Source organism: Cajanus cajan, chromosome 3 (genome assembly GCF_000230855.2).
Source record: "Cajanus cajan strain Asha chromosome 3, NIPB_CcT2T_4, whole genome shotgun sequence".
Classification (NCBI taxonomy): Eukaryota; Viridiplantae; Streptophyta; class Magnoliopsida; order Fabales; family Fabaceae; genus Cajanus; species Cajanus cajan.
Genome location: NC_138519.1, coordinates 76,971,736 through 76,994,155, shown reverse-complemented (window position 1 = coordinate 76,994,155; position 22,420 = coordinate 76,971,736). Strand labels below are relative to the sequence as shown.

General features: G+C 28.9%; 1 protein-coding gene and 1 long non-coding RNA gene across 5 annotated transcripts; one reads left to right on the top strand and one right to left on the bottom strand.

The window, feature by feature from the left end:
• Window positions 1–165: 165 nt before the first annotated feature.
• On the bottom strand, window positions 166–20,851 carry LOC109788015 (tropinone reductase homolog At5g06060). 2 transcript variants are annotated; one of them, XR_002238664.3, is made up of 6 exons: window positions 20,620–20,851; window positions 20,313–20,520; window positions 19,990–20,206; window positions 19,776–19,882; window positions 4,184–4,329; window positions 166–609 (listed from the first exon to the last, which is right to left on the bottom strand). XR_002238664.3 is itself a non-coding variant. In XM_020346633.3 (5 exons), exons 1-5 carry the CDS (start codon window positions 20,709–20,711, stop codon window positions 6,413–6,415), a joined length of 819 nt encoding a protein of 272 aa, XP_020202222.1. In that variant the 5' UTR covers window positions 20,712–20,845; the 3' UTR covers window positions 6,211–6,412. The 2 variants fall into 2 exon arrangements, 1 of the variants encoding a protein (XP_020202222.1); XM_020346633.3 differs by lacking the exons at window positions 166–609; window positions 4,184–4,329 and adding an exon at window positions 6,211–6,607 and having other exon boundaries at window positions 20,620–20,845.
• LOC145955913 (uncharacterized) lies at window positions 6,605–16,923 on the top strand. 3 transcript variants are annotated; one of them, XR_014432685.1, is made up of 4 exons: window positions 6,605–7,055; window positions 7,153–12,818; window positions 15,175–15,480; window positions 16,666–16,923. It is a non-coding gene; the product is annotated as an uncharacterized LOC145955913 (long non-coding RNA). The 3 variants fall into 3 exon arrangements; XR_014432686.1 differs by having other exon boundaries at window positions 7,153–15,450; XR_014432684.1 differs by having other exon boundaries at window positions 7,153–15,480.
• Window positions 20,852–22,420: the final 1,569 nt, after the last annotated feature.

The following is a 22,420-nucleotide window of genomic DNA, read 5'->3' as shown; positions in this document are numbered from 1 at the left end:
AAAATAATATTTTTGAGATTCATGTGTAATTTGTTAATGTCACTTATGTATTAGCTTACATGAAAATAAATTAAAACAGAACACATTTATTTCAAATGAGAAAAACATAATATTTAAAAATTTAAAAGTGCAGAGTATAACATGAGCATATTCCAACAAGAAAAATCAGAGAAAATAACAATACATCCACGTTATTCATTGCATGTTGAACTTAGTGTCATTGCAATGCGAATTCGTGTCTTGTTAGTAAACATGACTCGGCAGGCGGCAAAGGGCAATGGAATGTCAGCTATTTAATGTTGCTGCAACTTGCAACACAAGTGTTTCATTAAACTAGTACTAGTGCATGCAGAAACGACATAAAATATAAGATAAATACAGAAATAAGTGGTGTGTCACAAACTCCAACGTGCTCCAATTTCTTCAAGCTAGTCTTGTGGTTGTGCTCATACTCATGGACAGCTATGGAAATGACAGAGCTACGTGGCATGGTTAGCCAAAGGGCCACACATATCCGCATGACACGAGGAAGCCATGCCTTAGATGCATGGATTCAGCCGCTGCATGCACAATGCATCAGCTGCACCTTCAGCAAATGGCACCTCTATGCTGCAATTTAAAACTTATAATGACGCGTGCTTGCTGCATAAAGTTGCATGTATATGTGTATTGCAATTAATCAGCTTACTAGTACATACTGTTGGCGCTCATGTGAAAACTGCTTACAACCATTACTAAAACCGGGTTTCGAGGCCAAGAGGTTTTTGTACGGATCAAGAAAACATATGTTGTTTCCTAGGATCCATGATGTCGTGTCATATGATACACACAAAAAACAGAAGGGAATACTTGATCTGTGGTCAGTGAGATAAATTGAGATGTATGATCTGATTGTCTTTGTCTAGCTAGGTCATTCAATTGACTGGTTTCAAAGCTGTTCTTAATGCAGAAAGAGTGAACTATTTTATTATTATTATTCACCTAACCGATATTGATTACTGCTTTATAATAGCATTTTCTAACACTATCTAATAAACTTCTCATCTTAGTATCTTGTTTTATTTTTAATGTGTCCTACAATGTCATATAAACAATTTATAATTAATTTATACACATTTTACTTCAATAATATATAGTAACTTTTAAAATGCTCACACTTTTATATCATATATATATAGAATACATGAATTACTATTGAAGTTGATGTAAAAAATTTAATTTGATTTTATATTTTAAAATGTTAAAATATATGGAGTATAAGAAAATGAAATTATTTAATATATACATAAATAATAAAAAATAAAATATCTTTGATGAAATTCAATGAGTATATTCATTTTAATATCATTTTTATTTTGAATTTAAAGAAAAATTATACTAATTTTTTAAATGAATAACAAATTATTCAATTAATCTAATATATATATATATATATATATTAGATTGGCTTTGTCACTGCCACAGCTGGACACGGCCCTGCACTTGATGGTCTTCCTCACGGTAGAAAGCGCAATGACATGCGAATAACATTCAAATTTGTTCACACGTGAAAGTAAACTTCCACTGCATGATCAAATCGTGTCACATGACATGCAAATAGCATTACGCGTGAAACTGCACTTCCACTGCATGATCAAATGGTGGCATATGACATGCAAATAATATTCAAATTCGATCACGCTGAAACTGAACTTCCACTGCATGATCAAATCGTGTCACATATCTGGCCGAGTAACATGCAACGTCATATAGACACTTGTCTTACGCCCGTAATAAATTATATATTTATGATTTAAGATTTAATTATATAATTGATTGAATTTGTTCTTTAAAATCATATTGAAACATTAAAATTTAGAGATGTTAAACTTTTTTATTGATAATTATGATAATTAATTTAGAATAATATATTTTAAAATGTTGTGTGCTATTTAGTAGATGTCAAGAAAAAATAAATAAATGTTATTAATTTGATTTTCTATATATACTTTACAAAATAATTGATCTCAATTTTTTTTCTCTATCTTATTCTTTTTTCTCTTTCTCTATTTTTTTATTTATCATTTTTATATTTATTCCAAATTTGAAGTAATTCTTAAAATGAATAACTAATTTAAATGTTACAGTGTAAATTTTTCATGCGTAATTCTTTATATTTTTAGGTTTTTGTCATTTTATCATTTTTATACCTTTTTTAATACCATTAATTCATTTTTTTTATCTTTACTCTTTATATTATTTCTGACTTAAATATATTTTTAGTTTTTATATTTTTTTCATCTCTATAAAATTTAGAATTATTGTTTTTAATATCCATTATGTAATATTTTTAACTATTTGTTTATTCATTAAATGATTAAGTGATTATCTTTGATACTACTTATAATATTATAATGGTTAGTGATATATACTATTGTGTGGCATATCTAAAATGTTTCATAAGTTCTTAAAATAAATGTCATTTATATACCTTAAAATCATTGTTAGGATCAAAAATAATAATTTTACTTTATTGGGATAAAAATAAAAAAAAAATTACATTAACTTCATTAAAACAAAATTTACTCATTTTAAGAGTCTAAAAATATTTTACGAGGATAAAAAAATATTTACAACTTTTAGAAGAATAAAAAAAAATTATAAAGATAAAAATCAAAATTTATTCATTTTATGAGAACTAAAAATGTATTTGAATCACATTTTATTACACATTATAGAATTATAATATTATAAAATGTCAAATAAAAATGAATATAATTTTAAAAGATAAGAAATGATGAATAATCTTATAACTCAAACTTAAAACATTTATAAGAAAATTAATAGTTTTTTTTATATAAAATTTGTCTTAAACCTTAAATTGTTTTAACAGGACACTCACGAAGGTTCACAACGGTTTGAGTTTTAATGATGGAGAGATTGATCATGATTCCAGTCTAACATAAGCAGAAGTTGCCTGCCGCATAAGTTCGCATCTATTTGGGGCGGCCACAGTGTGGACTTTAGGTTTTTCTTGAGTGTTTGATTTTATAATATTGTAGTTTTCTACCTTTATCATTTTGACTGTATTAGGAGAAAGAATATCCATACTGGTTTACGTAGATAATACTCATTCAGTTTTTTTTTTTTTTTTTCCTTTTCTTAAAATATGATGTTGAGGTAAGAGTGTCTTATATAAGGATTTTAAACAATCTGACTTGTCAACTCAGAAGGGAGTTGCTTATTAGCAACAGGTACTTAGTTTAAGCTAAGCATGCATCCAACTAAAGTGCTGTGTCATCTTTTGATTTAATAAAGTTAACAAAAGAAAAATATTCCTAAAGTATGACCCCTATTGCTATTAGGTCACCCAAGCTAGCAATCTAAGTTCACTTTAATGGTGAGTAGGGTCCGAGATTAATCATTTAATGTCAGGGAGCTAAAATAATAAAATTATAATGTATAAATTAAAAGTAATAATTTTAATAATATAATATCTTATGCATAATTTTAAATACCATACGTTTTATTAATTAATTGTCTTTTATGGTATTATAATGTTTTTCTTTTATGACTTTTAGATTTTGTCCATTACTGCAGTAACATGAGATAAATTAAAAAAATTAATTAAATTAGTTACTTTAATAAATATTTATTATAAATTTAAATTTTATTCTAAAGATACTTTTTATTAGATACCTATTATATACAATATCAATGAATACAAAAGAAATAAAGTTAATAATAAATTAAAAATATAAAAGAAATTTATTTGAGTAACTTTGAAAATTGTTAACTGTGATTTACAATTATAACTAAAAAAGACTTATTTATTGCTTATAACTAAAATCAGAAACATATTATATTTGATAAAATTAACTTTATAAGTTGACTAAAAACTTATAAACTAATTGAAAGTTTATAAGTTATAAGCTGAAAACTGAAAAATTTATAAGTTATAAAGCAGAAGTTAAAAAGTTAAAAAGTTTATAATCTAACTAATTGAATTGAAAGTATCTTATAAAATTAGTTAATAAGTTAGTTAATTAATGTAAAATAACATGTTTATTTATTTAATAGTAACAAAATAACATGCAAGCAAAAATGTTTCTAAATTAAAGAGAGAGAAAATATTTTAAGTAAATTAATAAAGATAAAGAAAAGAGAAAAATATATTTCAAGTTGTAAAATACTTTGAACATACCTATTATTGCCGCCAAAGATGAATGCATTTGAAATCTCAGCAAAGATGACTTATACTTTGTAAAATCCACTTAGATCCACGTCACAGAGCGTATGACCATTCAAATCATCTCCACGAACCTGGGCACATGGAACAACATTTGGAACCTGAAAAATCCATCTAAGGTTAAAAAAAATATCATATGGCGTGTCTCCCTGTCCGTATCATACATCAAATAAGAGGTGTAAACTATCAAGTAAAGCATAATTCTATTCAACTTTCTGGCCGACACTTCAATCCATTATTCTTGAAGTTGATTCATTCGAACCCTAAATTCATTCAACCATGTCATCTCTACCTTTTGCAACTCATTTACTAAGACTCAATTCAGCAAATCCACCGTGATTCTTTGAAATATATGGAATAACATAAATACTTATCATGGAGCATGACTAGCCAAGCCTTAGAAATTCTCCAAGAATGACGCAAAGTCAAAGCAACCATCACAGATAAACCACAGTAACACAAAATGGATCCCTCCGCACTAGCTTTTTCAAATGTAACGTAAACATAACATTCTTCATTAACAGCAAGAGCTTCGATTTGGAAGCATGCTTTAGAGACAACAGAGGATACTTTAACAAATCCTACTTGGACCATTTACAAAGACACTGCTATTTCGAAAACAATTGTAAACAGGTTACTGACGACATCTCTAAAGACACTGTTAATTCAATCAAATATGGGATCGCCATAATAATTTAAAACTCTCCCCAGCCAAATGATAATGACAAGCTAACTTAATAGTCCATACTATTGTCAGGGATTCTAAGAACAAACTTTGCTCTCATTCCAGCAACATTACGCTGCCTTGTATCCAAAAACAAGCCTTTGCTTTTAAGTCTCTCAAAAAAATTATATAATATTAATATTTATACTATTGGTTGATTTGGTATAATAATAATAATTAGGATGTATTTTTTTTCTTTATAAATAGAGTTTGAACATCCTTGAAAAGAAATTTTTTTTATTTTTTTACAAGAAATCATTTTTTTTTTAATTATTTTGATTAATTTTATAAAGGTCTCACATCAAAATTTGTTTTAGATCCAAAAATATGTTGGACTAACCTGGTTGAAAATAATAAGAGTTTGTTTTTTTTTATAAAAAAAATACTTCTATTAGCTTATAAAAATAACTATAAACTCCTAAAATAACTAACCAAACTTATTTTGGTCAAACTAATAAGTTGGTTAAAAGAGTTCATAAGCTTTTTAGATACCTTACAAAGTACACTCCTAATACTAAATTAAATAACTTTTTTTATAAAATTATAGATATAAGTTTTATAAGAAAAAAAAAACTGCAAGAAACATCTAGTTTTTTTTATATGAAACAATTTTTAACAGAATATGCGAAGAAATTCTGAGTTTTTCAACAAATTTGAGAAAGTGATCATATTTTGTCAAAATTGTATCGAAATTTCTAGAAATAAATTTAAGTTTCATAAAATAAATTATAAAAATTTCAAATGGAAATCTCTGCAGGTTGAAGTATTATTGTATTACCTTTACTATAGCAGAGTGAAGATATAAAAATAAAAGAAACAAAAGTTTGAAAAAAAATTGTTATGAAAAGGCAATTAATGAAATACTTGTAACAGGAGAGATATAATGGGAGAACTATTTTTATATGAGGGGAGGATAAATGATGTGACTATGTATGTATGTCAGGTCAACAGTGCCAATAAATGGTCCCTACGCATACCAAGTTGACCACTATATGATAGTTATGAAAGTTGTTGGGTCAACAGTGTAACTCAGGCTTTGCCACGTGTATGTGAAAATTGTGCGTAAAATTAAGCGCATATGAATATCATATAATTGCAAAAGGCAACTCAAGTCACTGTTTTTGATAAAATCTGCTTTAAGCTATTTTTGACACGCAAGGTGTTGGATAGACCTAATACTGCAATACAACCCAAAGGCAAGCAAAAGCATACAATGCATACCAATTGAAAAGCTTGTTGGAAGTAAAGATAAAAATGATTTAGAGAATGAGATCCTTTGTTTCAAAGATGATCATTAATAAACTAAGAAGTACATGAATGTTGTGTTATTATCCATTGTGATGGTTAATTCCCACCAAGGATGAAATTAAATGCAATTTGAAATGAATGAATAAAGGGTCCTTAACTTTATTAACAACATGATGACATTAAGACAATACGCTGAGAGAAGTATTTCGTGTTCATGTTATTCTCATGCTGGGTTGAAATCCATTTACCGATAATCCTCCATCAACAACAATAACCTGTCCTGTGATGTATGAGGCACAAGGCAGACAAAGGAAAGCCACCAAGGATGAAACTTCTTCAGGTTCTGCGATGCGTCCAAGAGGAGTTCGAGATGTAATTTCTTCTACATACTTCTTGTTGCGAAGCAGCTATCACAAAAGATGAGTAGAAAATTGTTGTAAATATGAATATTTTAGGAGATTTGATAGATTTGATATAATCTTTTCGTATTTCTTTTATATTTGTTTACTTTTATTGTTACCTATTTTAGAGACAAATGTATTTCTATAATAGGATAAGACAAGAATGTAATTAGTGAGCTGCAAATTAATAATATCCTCTCTTTCAACTTGGTATCAGAGCTTTCGATCTTCGAAGTTTTGTATCCACTATCCTAAAATAAAAATATGAGTTGCTAACATCCTCACTGCCACCGCGGGTGTCGTCACCACTATTGCTACCATCCTTGAAGTTGATAGTGTGGGCTAAAAAGGAGTGTCCATCATCGATGATCACAACACCGTGAATTGCACAATGGAAAATAGTTCCACACCCCTATCTCCGATAAGACCCACTCACCAGCAACCTCCCATAAAGGTTTTCACAGATCTAAGTTTTTTGTCTCTCTCTCATTGTTTATTTTTTTAGTTCATTCATGGGTGATGCAAATTCCCATCTCTTTCAATTGGAACAGGTTATCACAGCATGTAAGGTAGAGATTGATCATCTAAAAAATGATGATTGAGTCTATAAGTAAGTTCTCTGACTCATGTACTCTATCCATGAAGGGTAAGAGTACTTTCAATACTTCTGGCTTAGTTTCTCAAGAAGTTTGGATTCTTGATTTTGGAGCAACAAATCATATGACCTCCTTTCCTTCACTCTTTGCATCATATTCCAAAACAAGCACCAAACAATTCATTACAGTTGTTAATAGAGATAAGATGTCCATTATTGGCTCTGGCAACATTCAACTTGAATCCTTTATTTTATTACATAATGTCTTACATGCTTCGAAATTGGCTAAAAATCTTATCTATATATAAGAACTCGCTACAGGCTTGAATTGTTCAGTGACATTCTTTCATTCTCATTGTTCCTTTCAAGACCTGGCCATGGAGAAGACAATTTTAATTGCTAAAGAGCAAGGTGGGTTATACTTCCTATAGCAAAAAGGCAATGGTGATAAGAACATAGAATCAACCTCAAGCTACCATACGAAGATTGATACTTAGGCCACCTCTCAAACATGGCTTCAACATAAAAGGCTTGAACATCTTCCTTTTAGTCTTATTAAATCTTTGTTTCCACATTTGTTCACAAAAGTTTCTATTGAATCATTTAATTGTGATGTTTGTTAGTTGTCTAAACACCATCATTCTTTTTTTCCAATTAGTGGTAACAAGAGTTCTTTCCCATTTGATTTAAATGGTTTGTGACATCTATTGATGACTGTATATGGATAACATGGACATACTTGATGAAAAATAAATCTAAGGTTGGTCAAATATTTGCCAATTTCTTCCATCTTGTTAAAAATCAGTTTGGTAAATCCATAAAAAGATTTAGATCTGATAATGGTATTGAATATGTGAATCGTGATTTGTCTAAATTTATCGCGGATAATGGTATTGTACATGAACTTACTTGGTTAATACACCTCAACAAAATGGGATTGTAGAAAGAAAAAATAGTCATCTCCTAGAAGTTCCTAGAGTCTAACTCTTCCAAATGTTTGTTCCCAACACTTTCTAGGGAGAAGTTTACCCTGTCATATTTTTTGTTGTGTTGTTTAAATCCATTCACATTGTCCTCATAGAGGTAAATTAGATCTGAGGGCAATCAAATGTGTCTTTATTGGTTATCCATCAAATAAAAAAGGGAACAAATGTTATTATCCTCAGAGTCATAAATTCTTTGTTTTCATGGATATTGCTTTACATCAAAATGAGTCCTTCTTTGTCTCTCATCGGCTTTAGGGGGAGAAAATTTTAGAATCCAAAGACGGTTTTACTTAAAGTTATTACTATTTTTATCTTCATAGGATGTCCAAAATGAAGAAGAGGAAGATAAATTCTTTGGCATAAAATATTAAAGGAAAAAAAAACCACCTTAGTTCCACAACAAGAGGAATCGTCTAACTTGGAGGTAAGTGATCCTAAAGGTAATTTGGAGGAAGTAAATGTTAATGATGATATTCCTATTGCTTTGAAGAAAGGAAAAAGATCTTGTGTTAAATATCCTATTTCACAATATGTCTATACTGATTATTTGTCTGCTCAACATCAAAGTTTCATTACTGCCATTGATTCAATAGATATCCCAACTTCAGCCTAGGAAATTAAGAGAAGAGCATTGGATTCTAGCCATAAAAGAAGAAATGAAGGCATTAGAAAATAACTCAACATGGGAGATTGTAGACATACTCGAGGACAAGAAAGTTGTAGATTGCAGATAAATATTCTTAGTAAAGAACAAAGTTGATGGGACAATAAATAGATACAAAGCAAGATTGGTAATCAAGGAGTACACACAGACTTATGGGATAGACTATGAGGAGACCTTTGCACCGATGGCAAAGATAAATAGAGTATGAGTTATACTTTCTCTTGTAGCTCATTTTGGTTGGGACTTACAATAATTTGATGTACAAAATGTCTTCCTGCATGGAGATTTAGAAGTTTACATGGAAACTCGCCCAGGATTTGGACCTTCGGATGAAGGAAAAAAAAGATTAAAAAAGGTTTTGTATGGATTCAAGCAGTCTCCACGAGCATGGTTTGAGAGATTTACCAAGACAATGATTTCTTTAGAATACAAACAAAGCCAAGGAAATCATACTTTATTCATAAAACACTCTCCTAATGACAATTTCACAATATTTTTAGTCTATGTAGACGACATGATTATTGCAAGTGATGATGAAGAAGAAAAACTAACCCTAAAAAAGTTGGCAACATGGTTTGAGATGAAAAATTTGGGGAAGCTAAAGTATTTCTTGGGAATTGAAGTTGTTTATTCCAAGAAGGCATTAATTATATCTCAAAGAAAATATGTCCTTGATTTTCTTAATATATTAGGAAAGTTGGGATACAAGACCTCAAGAGTTCCAATTGAATAAAATTATAAAATTGGAAGTGAAGAAAGTTCACCAATGAAAAAATATTAATATCAAAAATTGGTAGGAAAACTAATTTACTTGTCACACACTAGACCAGACATTGTTTATGTTGAGTGTAGTTAGTCAATTCATGCATGACTCCTGGGAAAGGCATATGCAGATATTTAACAGAATCCTTCCATACTTGAATTCAAGTCCTAGGAAAGGATTACTATTCAAAAGAGGAAACACCATGTCTATGGAGATATATACTGATGTAGGTTATGCAGAATTAAACACAAATAGGAGATCTACTTCAGGATATATTGCATGTTCTTAGGGGGGAATTTGGTGACTTGTCGAAGTAAGAAACAAAATGTAGTTGCTCGTTCAAGTGCAGAAGCTGAATTTCGAGCCTTGGCATAGGGCATATGTGAAGGACTATGGATGAAGATTATTCTTAATGACCTTAGAATTAAAATAGAGGTACCTATGAAGTTGTTTTGTGACAACAAGTCAATCATTAACATTGCTCATAAATTCATAATCCAGTTCAACATGAAAAAGACCAAACACCGAGATGGACAGATACTTCATCAAAGAGAAGTTAGACAGTAATCTTATTGTTACAGCTCACGTACCTACATGACTTCAAGTGGTAGATGTATTTACTAAGGGACTACCTACTAGTAGATTTCAAGAGTTGATAGACAAGTTGAGAATGATTGATATTCATTTACCAACTTAAAGAGGAACGTTGTAAATATGAATATCTTAGGAGATTTGATATAATCTTTTCTTATTTCTTTTGTATTTATTTACTTTCATAGTTACCTGTTTTAGAGACAACTATATCTTTGTAATAGGATAAGAGAAGAATGTAATCAGTGAGATACAAATGAATAATATCTTCTCTTTCAACTCCAACAATGAGAAAGAATTGTTGCATAAAAAAGAGTTTCTATCTAAACAAAAAAGTTCATGAACAGGCATCATCATGAAGCTTATTTGCCCCAAGTCCCAACTTTCAACATATATCCTATCTAAAGGCACCTAGAAATCTTGTCTCATCACACAGCTTAACCAGATAATCCAAGAGCCATACAACTAGACTCTAAGGGTCTTTTTTTATTTATTTATTAGTGAGAATTCAACTAGACATCAAAAGAGTTTACAACAATTCATGCGCCTTGCTTAACTAGCTAAACTAGACTCTCTTAATGACTAAGGATTTGTTTGAATAAAATTTTCTATAAAAAGAAAATAGAAAAGAAAAATAAAATAAAATAAATTTTTCAAAAATTAAATTACAAATTAATTTGTAAAAGATTTCTTATATTAGTTTCTCCAAAATATTTTTTTTCTTCTAATTTATGTATAAGCTAATTTTAGCTTATAATTTATTTATTTTTCCTTATTTTCTTCTATTAGAAGTGTTAGACATTAAATAATTTAAGATATGTAAGATCTTTAAGCTAACAAAGGATTTGATTTGAATACCATTTTACTATGATTTGGGATGAAGACATCCTATTTGACTTCAACGTTTATAATTATGTAATTTATTTAAAAGCAAGTACGGTAGCCATCAAAAGGAAGTCTTGAAGCTACTTCAAGTCAAATGCATTTGTAGAAGTTGTCAATTAGAATCCAATGGCTAGGTATGAGACTTGAGTCCCATATTAAAACTATAGGATCCTAGAGTGAGATATAAAGTCTTGGGGTACAATTCTCCATCTAAATGGCTAGCTTTTGTGTCGTGGTTCTCCCAAAGTTTTCTTTATCATTGTCAAATTAAGATGACATTGATATTTCAAGTTTTCATCGGTGTTATATATAATAGGGAAAATGGTCATGTACTGCTTGTAGGAGTATTATATAACTTGAATAAAAGGACGTGGAATTGTTGTATTATTTTCAGCAAATCTTGTGATTTTATACAAAAACAGGCACGAACTCTCTGAAAAATAAAAGGAAAAACTGCTAGCCCATGCAATAAAGAGAGACCTGGTGACTCCCACCATTTCCCCACTAACTCACATCTTTCTGCATTCGTTTCCCCTTTCCTATGGTTGAATCCCTCCCTAGAATTCTATGCTCCTTGATGTCAAATCGCAGTAAATAGTTACACGAGGTTACACTTTTCACACAACCTCCCTGGGAATCAAATCCCCAGTCACCTCCCTTTTCTTTCTACAATACACCTTAACCTTAGGCTACTTAACATGGAAAGTGTTTAGTACAACTATACAAGAATACAGTATACACAATAAATATTATTAACTATTAGCTACTATCTCAAATTTTCCACGTGTGTTTGAATGTGTGTTACTAAAACAAGCAGAAATACATTTAAGTCAACTTTATAAAAAAATTCACAAAATATATCCGAAGAAACATAAAAAGAGGAAGCAAATAGCTTAGTACATCTATTTAACAAACTGACAAATACATGCTAATATTGGATCAATCTGTAGTGTTATTAAATTCCAATGACTACGCTCTTGAAGGGGTCCGACAATCGGTTAACTTTCATGCACTGAGACTGAAGGATGAACCGAATTCGTGACCACACCAATAACATTATTTACCCATTTGAAATTAAATATTTCAATAGAAAATAGCTAGAGGGTTGCGTATCAACAACAGTATGTAAGATTTTATGGAACAGAGGCTCAAATATAGTCTTCATTGAAGAAATGACCTTGTTGGATTGTTAGTAGTGTAACTAGTTTGATAACCCATGTCATACACGGATAGACCGATTATTAACTATTAAAATAGTAAATATAAAATAAAATGTTAAATATGCATTTTTATAATTATATATTAATTAATGTTTGATATACTGACAAGTTCCACATTGGCTGTCGAAGGCCTAACACAACTATCTAGTCATCATATAGTAAGTGTATAGATATAATGACATATTAAGTGTTAATTATTTTTTTATTATTATTGGCATATTAATTACTTTGTTTATGCTAGTATTAAAAGATTTTCTTAAACCTTTGTCAATAGACTAGTTACTTGTACACAATATAAGAAATGACAAAGTGATTCTTAGAGGAGCGTGACACATCTTACTTTCCTATTTCTTTTATTATACTTTGTGTTCTTTTGACCATTGCTTGCGAAACTACAATGTGTTTTGACAATAGAGCACACATGTTCAAACACGCTACTGTGCAAGTCTTCGGGAATCGGGAGCAAACTAGATATTAAGTTGCATTCAAAGCTTACTGGAATTTGCTTTTAAGGTAATAGCAAATACCACAACACAATATTCTTTTTCCTAACAATATTATCTAACAATCTTAAGAAAATTATTTCTCTTTTGATTGTGTTGTTCTAATAGATTTGCTACTCAATAAAATTGTTGATGTGTTGAAATTAAATCCCTTGATAGAACTAACTACAAGCAATGATCTCAAAGATCCTTTTCGAACAACTTGGGATAGACTACATTTTGATTAAAGATTTACCTACAATCCCATATGACGGAAGCAATAAGGTCATGGAAACTGCAACCAAGACAAATGAGAGCTATGAAAATATAGGAAATTAATACGTGGTTATCTCCTTAATCATATACCATTATAATTAATTATGGTATGTCTAACTATACGTGGGGAATATATTTCAACTATTATAGGTGTGTATATTTTTCAGTTATGTTGAACGTAATCCAAAAACAACACACATTTACTTTAGCTTTTTTGCATTAGAAAGTGAAAAAAGTCTATTCAACTAATTTTGAACGGATTTTCAAACACACTATATGTATTAAACAAGGTCCCTCTTGAGAAATTAGATAAAATACCTTTTGAATTATGAAATCCAAGCCTTAACTACTTACAAGTGTGGGGTGTGTGCGGGATGTTTGACTAAAGTATGACTTCCAAATTTCAAAACAATTAACATGTATTGTAAAACAATTGATGTTGTACTTGTTTGGTTATGCCCAAGATAATGACGCATATTTATGAGCTTAAATAATAATTCTATTTTAGAATCTTAAGATGCTGGGAAAAAAAATTGGAATGTTTTATCAATGAAAAAATTGAATTATGAGCAAAATGTTGAAATTTGTAAACTAAGTAAAAGGATTAGAATAAAAACAAACTTTGATCAAGATCTTATAACAACTTTTTTAATGAAAATTGAAGATATTAATAAAATAAATAGAGAAATAATTTATTCTTATAAGTTTGAAGATGATCCAAAGACCTACGGGTTAATAGTAAAATCAATAGATGTTATCTTTTGAAAAGAGACAAATGTTTTTTATTTAAAGAAAATATAGGTATAATGGATCAATAGAAAAATTAAGGGTAGATTGACTATCAAACGCTTTATTGAGGAAAATATATATATATATAGGGATCCATTTACTCTAGGAGTAAGTCTACCTAGACTTATTTTGTTCAATAATTCATGCTCTATATCAAATCTCAACGATCCAACAGTTAAAGTTAAAGTTCTTAATGCATAGATTAAATCTGCAAAAATTTTAAAAAAATTAGAAATCATTTAATGCTTCGTTTCATTAATTCAAATTGACGAATAATCATAAAAACATGTTATCTGTCAATTTGAATTAATGAAACGAAGTATCAAATGATTTTCAAATTTTTAAAAAAATTGTAGATTTGATTTATACATTAAGAACTTTAAATTCAATAGTTGGATTATTGAGATTTGATAGAGTATGAGTAGACTTACTCATGAAGTAAACAGATTCCTCCTCATATATATATATTCATAAATTGATTACATTGATATTTATATTTTTATTATAATTGTGTTTTTATCCCTCAAGTATTGTAATTGTGCGATTTTGGTTTCAAAATTCTAATTAAGCAATTTTGGTCCTTTAAGTATCGTAATTATACAATTTTAGTCCTTCAAATTTTAATTAAGCAATATTAGTTGTGACACTATGAGGCTTAGAAGTTTGTTGTCGTTTTTAATTCATTATGTGATGTTGTGTGAGTTGTTATTTTGTGTTAAGGAATTCTGGAATCTGAGGATTATTAAGAGTTTAGATAGTTTTGAGAGTTTCTCTAGGCAAAGATCCAAAGTTACCTGAGGGAGGTAGTATTTAAGGTTTCTGTTTAGAATTAAGCTTCATAAGTTTAAGTATTCAGAAACCTAGAGAGATAAACTCTAGAACCATAAGTTCTCTTCATCTCCACCTCTCTTCTTATGAGGGTAATCCTTCCCTCGGAGCCTCATTTGTGTAGTATTGTTGTTGATTCATGTCAATAGGAACTTGAATTGTGTTTTTTTGGATCCATGCGAGTGTTTCACAGTTGTTCAAAGTTCTTCCTCTTTTCCTCATTTCACTTTGGTGTCGAGGTAAGGGAAACTAGAAATGGTCCTTTTGTTAAATTCAAATGAGTTGCATGTTGATTTAATCTTCATTTAATCACAATATGTTGCTAAGGTTAGGATCAAATGGGTAAAATCAAGTTGGTTGTTTGTGAAGCATGTGTGGTGTGAGAATTTGATGATTCTAATCAATTGGAGTTGCATGATGAAATTATGTAGTAAATGTGTTGACTCGTAGTGAATATATGTGGAATATTGCATGTTGGTCTTACTAAATTTCAGGTGAAGGAGAGGTTGATACATGTTCTACATTGGTGCAAAATGCTCATCATGCCGAGCATAGGATTGGTGGCACCGAGCATGAGGAGAGAGAATCGTCTCAGACTCTCAGGTTGAAATAGTGTTAGGCGTAATGTGAATGGCGTCAAGCGTGAGGAGAGAGAATCTTAGGTTGGCTTGGGGCTAGGCGTGGAACTTCACTACATCAAACCAAAAGTCCCAAGGGCCTCTACCTAATCCATGCCAGTCATAGAATGTGTGGTGCCAAGTGTGAACGAGGCAAAGTACCCCCTATCTCGATGGCATCAGGCATTGGTTACTTAATAAAAACTAGTTGTTTAATTCCAAAATTTATGAACATGAGCATGGTAGATTAATCTATTGCATGTTTTAAGTTGCTAAATGATGATTATTCTATATACGTTGATATAGGATGATGTTCAGAGGTGATTGACAATTGAAAGTGAGTCAAGTTGTATGTTGTGTGGCTAAGTAACTGTGTTAAAAATGCTTTAAGCAAGAGGTTGTTATGTTGTTGAGCTGATGAATGTTGAGAATGTTTTAGACATTTAGACATTGTGTTGTTGAGTTGTGTTGATTAACATAGGACTAGAGGAAAGATTATTTTTAAAATTAGATATCTTATTTTGTGGATATTGTGTTGTAATGTTCTAAGAGACTAATTTGTTGAAAACTCTTCTTGGAAAGTTAACCCTTGAAAAGGATAGTTGAGTCTCTTCTATGACCTTAATTGGTATCGTATGTAGATAAGGTTAAGGCATACATGTATAAAACAATCACAATATAAGGGCAAGATCGAACTATATTGATTACAAGCGACCAAATTAAGTAAAATACAAAGTCAGGGCTTAGTCCCTAACTGAGTATTAGATGGGTATAGTATTTGGAAGGTAGTCAATGGGCTAATCCCATAAAAGACTTAGTTAAGTTAGTCAATGTCATTGTAGGCTCATACTCAAGTTGTTCTATCCTGATAGAAATACTAGACTTCTTACTTTAAGTGATGACATCCGAGAAACCAAATTGTGTTATAGATTGATATCCAAATTTATTGTTGATTTAGCAAGTATAAAAAGATCACCCTATATTGTCGTTTCAATAAGGTTAAACCATTTATGTGTTGTAAGAGATCTCCTAATTAAAATGCATGACGATACATATAGTTGTAATGTTGTGCATATGATGTGTTAATTGAATTGTGTTGTTCATATGGAGTGTTGAGATGTGAGAAAATGTGATGATATGTTGAAATCAATGTGTTGATGTTGTGTGGTTCAAGTCGATATGGTTTTGTAGTAGATTGAGTTGTTTATGTTGATAGTGTTGGTTGTGGTGTGATGTTAATTGTTGGTAGCGTTGAACGTGTTGTGGTGTTGATGTTGTTAATTATAAGATGAGATGATGTACCTTGTCAATATTTATTTTGTTGTATACGTTGATTTCTTTAACTTACCCTTACATATTTTTATGCAGTTGGATTGTGATGATCATATGCGGTATGAGAGTAAAGCAGAGAATCCAGGAATAGGTCTGAGGTGATGGACAAAGGAGGCCATCTAGCGAATCATGGAGTTGATGTCTCTTTTTTAGGCTACTTTTGGTAGTTATTGTATTGGAGTTACTTGACCAACAACTTAGAATGTATATTTTAGATTTACTGTATTATTGTACGTATACCGTGTATACTTAGTTGTTTTACTTTTATATGCATGATATATAGTACATATTCAAGTATTTGTAGATATATAATCATAAGGGCTTAGCTATTTTTTGCTACTTGTTGATAAGTTGTTAAATGTAGAGGCCATGATGGACCGTTACATTAGTCCTTCAAGTAATGCAATTGTATAATTTTAGTTTCTCAAGTATCGCAATTATATAATATTTGACCCATTTAAGTTACATATATCATAATTTTCATTTGTGTATTAGATGATATATATTTATTATTTCTAAAATTAATAATATATGTAACTTAAATAGGTAAAAATTGCATAATTGTGATCCTTGAGGTACTAAAATCACACAATTGCAATATTTAAGAAACTAAAATTGCTAAATTAAAATTTGAGAAACCAAAATTACACAATTGCAATATTTGATGGACTAAAATTGCACAATTAAATTTGAGAGACTAAAATAACACAACTGCAATAAGGATAAGAGATCAAAAACATATTTAAATCTAAATTTCTTATTAATTTCTTTTGAGTATATTAATCACTCTCCTAAATTATATATCAATATTTTTTTTTAATATAAACTTACCCATATGAATTCTTAAATTTAGGAGTGGCCACGGATCCAGATTAATCCGAAAAATTCGATGAATCCGTATCAATACAAACTAAAATTTAGATTGATTTGAATCACTGGTTCAATTTGGAATAAAAATCCAATAACTTCTAATTCAAACTAAAAAATTTAGATTGATTTGAATCATTGGTTCAATTTGGAATAAAAATCCAATGAGTTTTGACAAAATTACGAATTTTGATGTTGAAAATTTAATATAATTCAATCATATCAATTAATTATTATATATTATTTCTTTTTATATTTTTATAAAAATTTAGAGCTTACCAGTAAAAGAATTTGGACAAAAAAACTCAACCCAACTATTGAGTTATTCTTAATATTATAACACCTCATATGCTTGGCCAACGAAACTCACGCCTCATAAAAAATAAAAATAAATAAATAATACTTCAATCGGTACCAAAGTCCATACACACTTTTATAATTTTATACTTTTGTCTCCTTCACTTTGTTAGGCTTAGTGTTTAAGTGCAAGCATGCTACAACTACTCATGTTGCATGGTAATGAATATAAGACTGATTTAATTTTTTCAACATTTGATTTTTTTAATTTTTATTTTTTAAATAATAAATCTGATGATTTGATCATGCTATGATTGGTTCAGTGCGAATTGCCAAAAAAATAATAATAATAATAAGAGAAATCCAATCCAATTACATTTAATCGGATCAAATTAAAAAAAATAGCACAAAAACAATTCAAATTGATCCATATTCATCCCTACTTAAATTACATTAAAAGAAATACTTAAATTTTAAATTTAACTATAAATTGAAGTTTGAATACAGATTTATGAGAACTTCAAATCACTTGATTCATATTTTCTTTTTTAACTTTGTGCAACATAAATATTTTTAAAAAAAATAAAGAAAATATAAACATAAAAATGATAAAACAATTCAATATGTAACGATAAATTATAATCAATCTGGATAAAAAAAATTATAATCAATCAATTTTATAAAAACTATCTCTATATTAAGGTTTTAAAATTACAAAAGAGAACATATATGTCGATTTAAATATTTATTTACGTAATACATAAAATTAATTTAATTTTACATTAACATATTATACTTATTGATGTGTTATATCGATAAAAATTTCTCTCACAACATATTTAAAAGTTTTGCGTTATTTTAATTTATGTATTATTTATTGTATAAAACAATAATTATTTGGTATTTATAAAAAATATTACTTAAATCCTTCATTAATTAAAAATATCACCGATCTATATCTTTAGTCATATAAATATAGTTCTTATGTTCAAACTTGTTGTCATTGCAATTCAATGTAATATTGTTATTTTAATTAAAGTTATATTATTTTAAACCTAAAGTCTTGTGCTATGTATCAAAGAAAATTTTCACATGCTTTGTTTGGAAGAAATATTTCATTTAAAATATTTTAAAAGAAATTAAAAATAATTACACAAAAGTTGAGGAAACTTGATGTTGAAAATGTTTGTAAATATGACATAAATATAGAGTAGTTGAAATGTTTATAATATACAAATATATAAGGTAATTGGTCAAATCGAACCATTCTATTAAAACAGTTCGGTTAATTTGACCCTTTTTATAAAATAAATCGGTTTAATTTTTTCTAAAAATGACTCAATTTCTTTTGTGCAATACATTCATCTGCTTTATACTTATATATGATTCGATTTTTTTAAGAAAAAAACCAAACTTAACCAAACAATTTTTAAAAAGTGGTTCAGTTTTTTTCTCCTTTTTCTCAAAATAGTTCGATTTTTATAATTCAATTTGATTTGGTTTTTAATCGGTTCTATTCGATTCAATTTTTTTTACTTTTGCAAACGCCTAGTAATTGGATGAATAGTTAGGAAATGGAAGACAAATATGTAATTTTACTTTGATGAATAGTATTTCTAGGAGTTGTACAGCAGATTAATGTAACTAGCCAAGATTCAATTCAATCTTAAGTTTCAAATGAGCCAGGCTGCCGGCTATTATTTTTTAGCCTTCTTCCTCTAACATAAATTTATACTGTAAGCTTCGGAGGATATGGTGTGTCACTAGGGATGTTTAGGGCCTTATTACTTAAGTTTTTATTATTATTTCAATTTACAAAACTACCACCAATCTATTTCCTAATTTCAACGACTTCAAAAGATGTGCATAGCAAACACATAAAACAAAAAACTTAAAAACGTAAATCTATCTTTGAATTTTTTGCAGTCAAAAGGAAAGCAACTAACTCCAATAAAATAGGAATTAGGAAGGAAGAACCTTACATGCTCAACAAGTGGTGTATTGGTAGTGGCAGGAACAACACAATTGCTCCTTATGTTGTCTTTAGCCCATTCACAAGCCATATATTTTGTAAGCTGATTGATTGCGGCTGAAAATAATATTGGACAGGAAACATTTAGTGCCCTTGATCACACCAGCATTTTACTCATCACAAGCAGGTTATTAAAACAAATTAGCATGAACCTGATCTCTCACCTTTACATGCTGCATAGACGGATCCAGTACCTACACTGACCACACCAGCAATAGATGAAATGAACACAATGCTTCCCATTCCAGATGCCTTTAGAAGAGGATATGCAAGTTGGCACAGATGGTAAGCAGAGTCTAAATTGACTGCCATCATCTGTGAATAGTCTTCAGCATTGTACTCAATGGTTGGTTTCCTATAGTTTACACCAACATTGTTCACCTAAGTCAAGTTAGAATGAACATATAAAAACTTAGCCTCTCACAAATGTAATTCCCTATTCTTTTGAGTGAAAAAGGGAGTTAAGACTTAATATTAGTTAACTAACATAAATGTTAAGCTTGCCATTGAAGAGGGAAGTGACTTCCTGAATGAGCTTCTCTCTGTGGGGTTGAGATGACACATCACAGACAGACCCAGAAACCAAAAACCCCTCACTGCGCCATTTTGTCAAACACCTATCGAGCTCAGTTTGGTTTCTGGAACAAGTGTGGACAGTGGCACCAAACCCACATAACTCCTCCACTATGGCATGCCTGAAATCAAACACAATTTCATAGGTTAACATTAACACAAAAAGATCAAACTTTGATAACCAAAAAACAATTGGATTTCAAAGAAATAGAGGGACTGACCCTATTCCGCGAGTTCCACCGGTGACAAGAGCAGTCATTCCATTAAGGGACCATCTCGGAGGTTTGTGAGTATTGTTCTCTGCATCTGCCATTTCTTGAATCAAAACTCACAACACAACTAGGCATATCCTACCATTGCTTGATATGTATTGAGCTCTTAAAACAACAGTTAAATGCTTTTAAAACTGGATTGTTATTGGAATCAATAAATAGTTTCTTTGTGAACTCACATTTATCGTAATTTTCCAAATACCAAACCAAACACTTTATAAATAGTTTTTGTAAAGTTAATAAAATTAGATTTAAATATATTTTAATCTTTTAAATTTAAGTTAATTTTATTTTTAGTCTTTCAAATTTAAATTTATTCTTTTTAATTTTTATAATTTTAAAAAATCTTGTTTTGAACTTCTACTCAAATTTTATTGAAAAATTTGGTAATATTCATATAAAATTTACTTATTGATATTTTTATTAGTGAAAATATCATATTAAACTCAATTAATGTTATATATTTGTCTTATTCTATCATTTTCATATATGTTATTGATGATCTAATGACTAATTTTTTTTTAAAATTACATGAACTAAAAAATAACAATTTTAAATTTGAGGGATAAAAATAAATTTATCTTAAATTTAATAAAATAAAAACATATTTAAGTTATAGAATTATTATATATCATAATTTCTAATTGGATAATTTGCTAAGAAAAAATTATAGGATCGGTGTCAAGACTATTTTTTCTAATTAAAATGAGATCAAAAGAATAATAATTAAAGATGTCTAATTCTTAAGTCAAAAATATGCGAAATTAGATAATTTATGGGCTAATTAAAATTTTAATTTTATTAATTTCAATTAGAAATACTTTTATATTATATTATATTTTATTAGACTTTAATATTAAAAATAAAAATAAAAAATAGTTGAAAATTATAATGACTTATCATGATCTTTTGCACTTAGTAGTTTAACAATTAGTAATAGAAAAACAAGTCACAACTACTAAGATAAAGTTTTATTTAATTAAAAATATATTATTCAATTTTACTTATTCAGCTACTAAGATAACATGTTAAAAAAAATATTATTCAATTTTAATTATATATAGAGGGGGGTTATAATTATACCGGTGTAACTTTTACTAAGTATTAACACTGCTCAATAATTTTATATTAATTATAAATTTTGTAAATCCAACCGTTAGATTGAAAGTTCATATCTATTAGATCATATATACAAAATTTTATATTAATCCAAGATGATTTGATACTTCATTTTTATAAAACAAAATTGACATAATATATTTATTTCAAAATACACTAAAATATGAACACTTTGATTACCTTCAAATTGTTGTTCAATTTTAACAAAATTTGATATACACGTATAAAGTGATATAAACTTTCAATCTAACGATTAGATTTACAAAATTCACAATTAATATAAAGTTATTGAACAGTGTAATACTTAGTAAAAGTTACACTAGTATAATTATAACCCCTCTCTCTATATAGAGAGATTATAATTACACCGGTGTAACTTTTACTAAGTATTACACCACTCAATAACTTTATATTAAATGTGAATTTTGTAAATCCAACCGTTAGATTGAAAGTTTATATCTCTTAGATCATATATACAAAATTTTATATTAATCTAAGATTATTTGATACTTCATTTTTATAAAACAAAATTAACGTAATATATTCATTTAAAAATACACTAAAATATGAATATTTTGATTACCTTCAAATTGTTGTTTAATTTTAATAAAATTTGATATATACTTATAAA

Coding starts and splice junctions, on each gene's coding strand:
- LOC109788015 (XM_020346633.3), bottom strand. CDS start 20,711: ATGGCAGATGCAGAGAACAATACTCACAAACCTCCGAGATGGTCCCTT. Junction 20,521..20,619: donor GGTGGAACTCGCGGAATAGG/GTCAGTCCCTCT, acceptor GTTTGATTTCAG/GCATGCCATAGTGGAGGAGT. Junction 6,608..19,775: donor ATACACCACTTGTTGAGCAT/GTAAGGTTCTTC, acceptor CTTTTGTGATAG/CTGCTTCGCAACAAGAAGTA.